This window comes from Crocodylus porosus, unplaced genomic scaffold (genome assembly GCF_001723895.1).
Source record: "Crocodylus porosus isolate Cpor-Errol unplaced genomic scaffold, CroPor_comp1, whole genome shotgun sequence".
NCBI lineage: Eukaryota > Metazoa > Chordata > Crocodylia > Crocodylidae > Crocodylus > Crocodylus porosus.
Genome location: NW_017728931.1, coordinates 81,907,132 through 81,918,078, shown reverse-complemented (window position 1 = coordinate 81,918,078; position 10,947 = coordinate 81,907,132). Strand labels below are relative to the sequence as shown.

Here is a 10,947-nt window from a genome sequence, read left to right as displayed (position 1 = left end):
TGATCGTTTTACTGATTAAGGAAAACAGCAGTAGGGATACTCTTCCTAAACAATTTAAATTGACCAGAACGAATCTTGTTGTGAGATGATTGCTTAGGTATGAAGACTCTACAGTTAGTTAATGTACAAATCTGATATATTTTATATTCACTAAACAATAATTACCATAACAACTGGAATACTGGAACAAATCAAAACAGTTGCTGGTGAGCATAAAAAGCAACTGGCAGTATTTTATTGCTCTGAGGGGATGGGACAGGATTTATGATAAATTTGTAAAATGCATTTACAATTTAAATTTTCAAAAACTTTAAGGATAATTACAAGAAGGCTGAAAACAGGGCCTATTTAAGTGAATTTAAACTAATGAGTACCCCTCAAGAAATTCTTATTGGTAAGAAAAAGTTCATATGCAACAATACAAGATAGATTTGTAATGATCATTCTCATTGATACAATTAATTGATATAGTAAAAAAGATTTTTTTTTCTTTTTGTTCCGTGATTAAATAATGCATTTAAGGTTTAGGTTTTTTTTATTCAATAATCCTTCAGAATTTTTGACTACCTAAAAATCTCTCTTTGAAAAGAATCATACAGGTTGCAAGACGTATCCTGTTTAGTACCTCATTGCATAGGAAATAACATATAACGCCTAATAAAGTTTTACCACAGTTTTTGGCAGTAAACTTCACCACCACATGCTGCAGCTTCTTCCGTGCATTTTCTAAAACCATTTGAATAGTGCTTACTCTGAAGACTGCACCTCTTCAGCAGAACACTATTCACAAACACTACGTTCCTAGCCATTTAACAAATGACCTTCTTGGTGCAGCATACCACCATCTTGTAAATCCCTCATCCAGAAACCAGCTGGTTTACAAATTAGTAGATTTGTATTTAAAAACAAAATCTGGACACCAAGGTAAAAACAGATTTATCCAATCTTTTACTTTCAAAAATGATGATGCTGTAAAGAAGGCAAAGAGCAAAAACAGTGTCTTTAAACACCTCCCAAATTTCTTAGGGAAAAATTAAGGCCATTAGCCATTTCTTTACTCAACATTGCCATGACTTTTATGGTAGTAGGCTTAGGTTGCAATGGCACTTCTCAGTAGTCATACCATCTGAAATAAAACTGCAACTCCATTGCTGAAGTAATATAGGCCTTGAAACAGATAGTTGGACCCCTTGCTCTTTTTAATGCCACATGGTATCTGTGCCTCAGTTATCACAGTAATCTTAAAAGGGAGTTAGCACCATATATGGTCTTTCATTACCAAGTGTCCGATTAAAATAACTTCTTGCTATAACGTGTTTGTAGGTTCTCGTGTCTCCACACTAGTAATATGTCCAGTTTGTTGAAGGAAGGCATTATTTTGGTCACTCCATTCAGCGCCTGCTAAAGTCTGTTGGTCTGAAGTTCCCTTCTGAGCAGCCAGTGGGTTTCTACTAATAACCAGTTCCAGTTTATTGCCAGATTCTGCTATAAGGGGCACAACGAGACAGCAGTCAAAGTCTCTGGTACGAACATGATTTACCTGAAAGGTTAAAGGTTGAATTTTAGTCAAACTAAATGTGGGAAACAAGGTCATTCCAAATAAGTGACAATAAAATCTGCCAATATACTTTCATATATACATTTATGTATGTATACCCCCCATATTATATTATATGCATTTAACGTAATTAATAACTAAAATGTAAGATGCCAATAGTTTTTACCTGCAGAAGTCTATCATATGGTTTCAAACCACCCAGATCCCCAGGACCAGCTGGCCGAATATTTTTAACATATACACCTTTCTCCAGTAAACCATCTGAGACACTGAATCCAAAGTCCTCTGCATCAGAGTCCTTAAACAAAGTTACCTGTAGAAATAATTTAGAAAAATAAGAAAGCAAATGTTTTTCCATATTTGTGCACTGCTGCAAACAAAATGAGATTTTTGTTGTTAATTCCAAACGAGTAATCATTTGCCTTTTACTTTATATTGCTAATTTTATCCATAGCCTTTTCTTCAGTGTTTTTTCAGTAATGGAATGTCCAGTTTACTTTACTAATCATTATGTTTTATCCCCATCTTCTTGGTGTTTCTGAGACTTTTTTTTCCCTGTAAGTCCCTTTATTGTCTTGGTTTCCAGCTGTTTTATTTCCATAGATTAGCTGTACCGGGCAGATAGAAGCTGTTAGATTCCCAGATCCTTTAAGATGTGGTACTTGGACTTAGGCTAAATAAATGCATATTTTGACTTGTTTTGATAGTTTTAGGCTGTATCAGCATAATTAGCTCTGAGAAATCCAGTGGGACTAAATAATGTAACAAGCTACAGTATCACCTGAGCTTACATTTTCAAGCTTCAGGATTCCAAATAAAAAAATCCTGTGCTGCAGAGCTCAAAACTGTCCAAAGCTGACCTATATAACCGCCCTGTGGGGAACAGATTCATGACATTTATAGTTTGCAGGCCTCTTTTCAGTTCCAAAGTTGAGTCTGAGCACTATTAACAAGATTTAGGAATCCCCAGAGGAAAGGTGGATGTGAGATAACACAAAATGAACTAACCTTTTAAACAAAATTGCATTAGGCTTTGATATTGTACTGATTCTTCTGTAACTTCCACAGCAGTAACTACCACTGACCAAGCTAGTAATACCACTGGCAAGCTCCAGCCAGCCAGTGTTTTAGTTACATAAGGTCTAATGTCAGGAGAGCTAAAGGAGTATGTGTCTACAGGAAAACACAACTGTGAGATTGCTTCAGAAAAATAATTATGGAAAGCCATATGTTGCCCTTGAAATGGGGGATGAAGAAATACTGTCCAAAAGGAGAAAATAAAAGCTGGTACAATTAAATATTTTAGGGAGAAGGACATTCCCTGATGAAACACCAGGGTATTCTGAGGATGATCCTTTTTATCTTGCATTGTGTTTCTGATTGTTCTGGTCAAAAAGGATTCCAGAAGATTTTGAAAGGTTTTTCTTGTACAGACAGGGCATCATCTTTTCAAGCCATGTCCACCCTACAGATGCCTGGCAAAGATATGTAGGTTAGAGGTGCAAAGAGACATGATCTCTCAATGATGCGAAACTGCACTTTCCCTGGTATATGATGTTTCATGCTGCTACAGGGCAGGCAAGTTCAGGGAGACCTTTGATGATAACCCTATTTATGTATTGCTCCTGGTCCAGGTGTGGCTGCAGGCTAATCTAGTTGAAGCCCTGACACTTGGTCATATAAGCCAAGTTCCTGTGTAGCTACAAGTCAGCTGGCTTTGACCTAGCTGGCTAGCCTAGGTTCAAATGCATCTTAGTGGGGTGTATTAACCTAACCCAGCCCAACTGAAATGTCATGATTGAAACACATCCTTATTTACCCATGGAGACAATCAATAGTGTCCCTTACTGTACCGCAACCCCTCCTTTCTTTTCCTCCCTGTTCCCCTCTGTGGTGTTGGAGTGCAGTACACTATTACAAGACCAGCCCAAAATCCTATCAACATTTAAGATTAAAATATTTCTCTTGTGCAGGGAAGCATACACTTCTGTCCTTCATTCTTTGTAAGACCTCTGATATTAAACTTTCTGGGGAATACTATATTAGAAAACCCACAAATTATTTCTACTGTTGCTTATCACACCTCAAATTTAATGGATTTCAGGAGTTGGAAGAGCATTTCAGCTACTGTACACTTACCTTGTGATTAAGAATAATGAACCTCAGAAAGATTGTTAGGTTATACTGACAGTTGATAGATGAGCAGGAGTCCAAGAAAACTCCTCCAGAAATCTGTTATTGATGGAGACTTTAGTCTGTGATATGGCAGCATGTCTAAGATTGTTTTGATCTCAAGTATATTTTCAAGCTGCTAGGAAACAGCCATAAGGCTAACATTTTAACAAGGCCAGAAAATAAATGGAGAAAATACATTTTGCTGACAGATTTGTGTGTACGGTTTCTGACAAAAAGAAAATAATTAGCAGTGGGCCACAGCACAGGTTCTCCTTAGTTGAGATCACTGTTTTCCATGCCAGTACAAAGGGGTTTCATGTGAACTGCCTGTTTTAAGATGACTGGACACAAATGCAAGGTAAAAAAAATATGCAGGGTCACAGAGCGGATGAGAATCAAAATGTCCTTTAATGTTTGTGAACAGATGGCAAACTATTTAAAAGAAGGTTTTCTCTTTCCTTCACCCACTATAGTGAAGTGGAACTAGATTCAGTCTTAGAGGAACTGGGAGTGGTAACTTATTTCATTGCATGACAAGATGGGAATTAGCAAAGATGATGTGTACAATTCTACTCTATAGATCTGTGAGACTTGCCACACTAGCAAAAGCCAAAAGTCCAATTGGTCGAATACCTTGTCTCTGACTGCAACCAGCACCAGCTAGTTCAGGGGAAAGTGACAATTTTTGACACTTATGGGGAAAAAACTTGCCTAAAGGACAATTCTGTTACTTATATAATGCTTTAACTAGTATGACTGTAATTGTGACTGCTGACAATAGCCCAGTTTTTGGTTGTAGCTGTGTTGGTCTTAAGGGCATAGGCCGGCAAGGTTCTTCGGGTAGATGTGATATCTTTTATTAGACCAACTGAGTAGCTGGAAAAAAGTTCTTAGCAAACTTTCAGACCAGCAGCCTCCCTATGCCTGACAAAGGGCGTCTGCACCCGAAAGCCTGCTAAGAACTTTTTCCCAGCTACTCAGTTGGTCTAATAAAAGATATCACATCTAACAAAAGAACCTTGTCTGAAAATAGCCCATGATTTTCATTGCACTAATAGGGCACGCTCTCTGTAAAGATGTGTATAGCCAAGGAACAGGAAGCCTTATCCTTCCCTCTAATAGAAAATGACTTGTTTTTTTGGTAAGTTTTGATCCAGGAGACCATTTTAAGGGCTGATTGATTGCTTGTGTCTAAATGTCAAGCAACAAAATAAGGTGCTTAAGACAAAGACACCAGCTAGGACAACTGAACCTAGGAGTGCCAGCAGAAGCATACTGTAGGATAGTGGGAGAACCAGTTGAATTGGGGTTGAATACAGACCAAGCTTTTCCATGAGTTATTGTTTCAGTTGGTGTAGTTATAAGTTCCTCTTTCCCAGCTCAGCAGAATATTTCAAGCACATTTGTTAAACTCTGTAAAGGCAATGGGATTTCAGAATGTATTTTTTGCTACTCAGGGACTTAGGTTATAATTTTGAATTTTATAAATTCTTACCAAAAGGGATCATTAGATCATCATTAATCTGACCTGTACAACTCAGGCCAGAGGATTTTACCCAATTACACCTGTACTGAACCCAAAATAACTTGTGTTTGGCTAAAGTATATTTCCAGGCTTCATCTGAAGACATAAAGAGATGGAGAATTCCCTGGTGGTTTGTTTTAATGGCTATCACATTTAGCATTAAATGAGTATATCGCATTTCTGTCCTGAATATGTCTTAAATTTCCAGCCACCGATTCCTGATACACCATTCTGTGCCCAGCATCGCCCACAAAGCAGAGGCATGGGCAGTTCTAGAGACAATTCTAGTCCACAGCATCACTTATGCCGGCCATGCCCCTTTGCCAACTTTCCACCAGAAGTTCTACTCCTGTGGCAGTCATCAGTAGCAGTTGCTTTACTCCCAACCCTCTTCTTTTCCAGCTTTCCTTTTAGTTTGCTTTTTAGACAGCAGCAATTACATAATACTCTTGCTTCTTGCCTCTGCTCCCCTGGATCAAGTATTTGGCAGCATGATGGTTTCACCCAGTCAAATCTGTTGCAGCAGTACCTTCCCAGCCTTGTCTTTTGACCCCCACAGACAGCGTGAGGGCAACCTTTACAGATCCTTCAGGGGTTGAATTATGCTTACAGTCAGTCACAGTTACCCCATACTCCATGGGCTGAGATTTACAGTTGGACACTGAGAAGCTGCAATTCCAGCTCAGAAAAATCCAACCAGGAGCCTCTGAGTATTTTGAAGAGAATTGAAATGTCCACCATCTGGCCAGTTTCAGGTATGAGACCTGGCAACCAGAGGAGAAAAATAATGAAGAGATCCCAAAGACGCATATGAAGTGTGTCTTCAGCTTTCCGGAGAAAAGAATAAGATTTCTATTGAGTTTTCCTTCCATTATGGGGGATTCTTGTGGTAAGACCTCCTTCACGTCAGGCAATAAAATTAGAATTCAGAATGGGAAGACATAAGGGGAAGCATAGCTAAAGGACTCACGTCTCTCCATTAAAGGGCTATGAGACCCTTCAGGGGTCATAGCCATGAAGGGACTCCTGCACAAAAGTCAAGAGAGGTGAAAAAACCACAGGAAGCACAACAGGGAAAGAAAAAGAAAAAATATTAAAAGGCTAAAAGACATTTGTCCTCTGCTTCAGACTCACTCTGGTCTCCTGCGGAGGGAGTTCCCATCAATTCCAGTTCTGAGCAGGAAAAGGAAACGAAACAGTTAGGATTTTTTTTTCCTGACAAATCTGACACCAGGTGCTGAAAAGCAGAGTCATCTACCATACAGACATAGCCGAATGAACAACTTTGGGACAAATACCAGCTGGTAAATCTGAGCCTGAGAGCAATGCTGCTATACACCCTTGCTTTAAATGGTCAGAGATGACTAGGAACACCCTGGTCAGGGTATAAGCCTGTACACACTTAAAATATTAGAAGATGCAGGGGTCACTAGGAAAGAGATGATTATCCCATCCAAAGTACTTTTTCCCCTAAAGGTACAAGTGAAAGAGATAGAGGCCACCCTCTTTAGGGGCTCTGAGGCTTTCTTTGCTACACTGAGGTATGTCTATATCAACTCCTGCAACTTCTACCAACAAACAAGCCCTGCCCAGTTGCTCCTGTCCTGCATGCACTGCTTGCATAAAAATATTTTGTCGTATATCCAGGGACCTTCTCAGTTCTCCATTATCCCACAGAAATAGGACCATCAGCAGAGAGTCATACTCCTGACTCCTGAAAGTGTCCCTAAGTGTACCTGCCACCACTCTTAACAGCAATCATATGATATACTTTCACCAGGCACTGTGTGTGGAGCCTGAGCAAGTGGGCAGTTTGTTTCTTGACAGTAGTCCTAGGATTCCTGTGGAGATGCTATAGACATATCCTGAGTGTCCACCTGCTTTGTAAGCACTACAGTATCTTGGCTGGGTGATGTAAAAGCTCTATGGGGACCCTTAAGAAAATATCGCAAGCAGCAGCTCTCCTCACCACTGACATCTTAACTGATGTTAAGATATTCTCAGCCAAGGCATCCAGTTTAGCAGACATATGCGACATCTGGCTACACTTCTGGACTGCAGATACCGCTTCAAGTAAATCCACTGCTCATTGAAATTCCCTACTTGAACAAATATTGGGCAAGACAGTACTATACAGTGCATCCAGATGGCAGCAGTCTCTCTTTTCTCTACTCACTGCCCAGAAAAGGTACCAGAGAAGTGTGCAAACCAGCAGAATAATACTATCTGTCTGTCCTCACCATAGGAATGATATGGGCACCATAGCAGTGGTACATCGTGGGAAAATTTACGGAACTGTGGATCGAGCAGCAAAACCTGGAGTAAAAATGTCTCCAGGAGATTGCTGGGATAATAAAACGTGTAGCCTGATTGGAATCTAAGAAGAAAAATGTCCAACTTTCAGGGAAAAGAGTTTCTGTCAGCCACAGATAATCAGGTGAAAGAAGTAGGGAGTCTTTGGTTAAGGAGGTTTAACGCTCTCACCCCATCTCTTCTTCAAATCACCCATCTAGCACAATCCTTTGACACATGAGCTGGTGCTGAACAAGATTTTGCACCATCTAGCTAGTTCCCTCAGAAGGCTTCTAGGGACGATAGTCCATGTTCTTTATTGTCTTGGTATATGCAGGGGTATACGGATCACAGATGGACCAACAAAGGACTCAACAAATGGATGAAGGCCTATTCTCAGAACTCTCTTGCTTTGTATTTCAGTCTGGGCATGGGAAAAACTTGTTTACCCAGGAAACTGCTGCAGTTCACTTCTTTTGTTTCCCATTAAGGCAGTTTACCTGCTGGGTCTGCTATTGTAGATAACGATGGCACATTGTTATTTTTAATGGTGCAATTTCAGTCATCAGCATTACAATATGTAAAATGAATATGAAAAGTTTGAAAAGTAAAAGATTTATTAGACTTCTAAAATTCCTTTGATAAACCAGCGACAAAAAATCTATGCTGGAACCTGAGGGAAGTGTTCTATATAAAATTAAACTTTCATAAATTTAAATAGAAACTTACAAGTATTGAGTCTACAGCTTCTTCTTTTTTGGATTTGGATGTTAAGTTTAGAAGTGTAGTGCAAATCAAATGAGGCATTCAAATTTCTAGAGCATTCTATAATTTTAGAAGGATAATATTACCTCATTAAATGGGAATGAGAAAATTATATGATGACTGTTGAAAAGTTTTGCTCTTGGGGCACCACTTTGCATGTGGAACTTTTTAATATGGCTCCTCTGATATTTTCTGTGTAGATCACATTAAGGAAGATATTAATTTTACTTGAATGATGATTTAACAATATGTCAGTTGAGTTATATGAACAGCTATTAATTACCATCTAAAGTTTTTTAACAACTTGGTATAACAGAATTCAGATTTGAAAGCTTTGCTCTCTCACAGCCAAGAGGAGTTCATAGAATAATTCACTAAACAATGCAATAAATTGATCTGAATTTTAATAAATTTCTTAAGAGACAACCTGCACGAATACAGGAATACAATGTTGCTGTGAGTAAGGATTGCTAATCAGGTTTTATTTCAAGAGATAGCTTACTATTTGCAAATGTTTTGCAAGGTCATAAGCTGAGCATAGAAGTTGTTCCTGCGACTTTATTCAGAGCATAACACAGTGGTACCCTAACACAGCTGGCTTGTAGACACTACTGCAAAGCAACTGTTATATAATAATTCTTAACCCAATTTTTTCTTTTTTTAAAATTTGCATAATTAAACCACACGTATTATATGGCTAAGCAGTATAATACAAAAGTCACGACAACTTAATGCAAAATCTGCACCAGTAAAGTCATTCAGTTCTATTAATTTCCACCATGGAAGGGTCAACTATTTGGCCAGATAATCTACTCACAATGCTTTATTTTTAGCCTTACTCATTTGTGCTTTTACTCTGAGCAGTTTTTATTCTTTCTCCCCCTGTATTGCAACAAGAACATTTACTTGCACAACTGTGTTTCTGGCAGGCTTTTCCTTCAGAGTATCACTGCATCTTTGTTCTTTACAATGGAAGGTGTTTTGACCACACTGCCAACTAAACTAGCACCGGTACCATTACAAAATGGAAAACTCAGTGAGACCTTGGGTTGCCTTCCCTCTTGTGGCCTGAAGTGAAAGTATGAGCTATTATGTAGAAGGCACATAGGTCCTGATTCAATAAGGCAGAGTTGTCAAAGATACGGTCTGTAGGCTGTATCTGGCCTGTGGAGCCCTACAATTTGGCATGTAGTGCTGCCTGCGGGTGTTGGACTGGCCCCATCCCACACGCTACATGCAAGACTGAAGCTGCTGTGTGTGCCGCCTGCAGCATACGGGCCTGGTCTGGGGTGTATGCCACATGCAGCATGTGGGGCAACACCAGCCTTGTGCACTGGATCCAGCACATGAGGCTGGTTTGTAGGCTTGAACCTGCCTGTGGACTAGTCCTGTACCCCTCATCTGGCCCACAGGGCTGGACGAGATAGACACCCCTGCAATAAAACATAGCCCAGTAAGACATCTGAAGGCGTAACACATACTGCTGCTGTGCTGAGACATACCGCACCTGCTCTGCACATTACCTCCTGAGCTGGAAGCAGCGCAACCATGTCAATGCAGTGCTATACATAGGTCAATACTCTATTTACCTGAATCCAAGACAATGTCAAATTTAAGATCATATCTTCCATAATTAGAATCTATAAATGGAAAATTATGAACACCTGCATGCCTCCCACCCTGAAGCCCTTGTGTGCCTCCAGGTGGCAGGTGCCCCAGGTCAGTCTTGAATCTAAGGCTTCCCCCCCCATATGTAGACTGGGAGAAAAGAGTTGATCTTAGATTTGTAAATATAGTAACTGCTGCTTCTCAGCTCCCTCTTGGTAGAGCTTCTTGGTGCTCATGTAGCACTACACAGTACAGGTCAATGAGTTACTAAAGGTATAATCTGAGTAGTCTTACTGAAGTTAAGGGGAGCACTCCTGAACTTAGTATTGAGTGCAGAATTAAATGCTTTGCTGCGCTGTGGACTAGGTGGGTTGTTACTGATGTCTCTCAAAGGTTTCCTTGTCAAGTACAGTTTTCTATAACTGCTATGATTCCACAGGGGTCCTTTAATGTCACTGACTCAACTGTTTAAGGCTGGTCTGTGCAGAGGCTAGAACATTTTCAGCAACAGCATCTCAGCTATTGGATACTTATGGAAACACTTATTTCTGCCACAGCTTGTTCAGCTCCAAATTAAAGACCAACCTATTTAGCTTTGTTAGTGATGATGGCATTCATCCAGGGTGAAGCCAACTGTGGAGACTAAAGAAGAGAAATGGGAGAAAACAAAAAGAGGAGGGGGATGGAAGTCAAAAAAAAGAAGCAGAGAGAGAAAAGTGTTTGCACACTGGAGAAAGAGGAAGGCTGATGGGATGGCAGGCGACCAGAAAAACACAACTAATTTCTCCCAACTTTGTTCTTGTGTCTTCAAATTCACTATCTATTCTTTTTACAGCTCTCTTCATTTCATAATGCTCCTGATCCTCTCTTGCTGCTGCCATCTTTTCCTAGCTTATTTTGCATTGCTAATTACTGGACACACTTCAATATCTTCTTCTTGAAAGAGATGAGTGATCTGAGAGAGACCGTAAGCTTCAGTTCCTGTGAGTTTATGCAAGCACAAACACAGTCTTACACCATACAC

At 39.8% G+C, this 10,947-nt stretch overlaps 1 protein-coding gene across 10 annotated transcripts in view; it reads right to left on the bottom strand.

Annotated features, from left to right (window-relative positions):
- Positions 1 to 535: 535 nt before the first annotated feature.
- The window catches only part of GRIP1 (glutamate receptor interacting protein 1), a 579,208-nt gene continuing 568,796 nt past the window's right edge, over positions 536 to 10,947 (bottom strand). For all 10 annotated transcript variants that reach the window (XM_019543266.1, XM_019543261.1, XM_019543263.1 and 7 more), the window contains 2 exons: positions 1,725 to 1,871; positions 536 to 1,540 (listed from right to left, as the gene is read on the bottom strand). In XM_019543266.1, the coding sequence (XP_019398811.1) occupies positions 1,307 to 1,540; positions 1,725 to 1,871 (381 nt within the window). In that variant the 3' untranslated portion in view covers positions 536 to 1,306. The remainder of the gene's footprint in view (positions 1,541 to 1,724; positions 1,872 to 10,947) is intronic.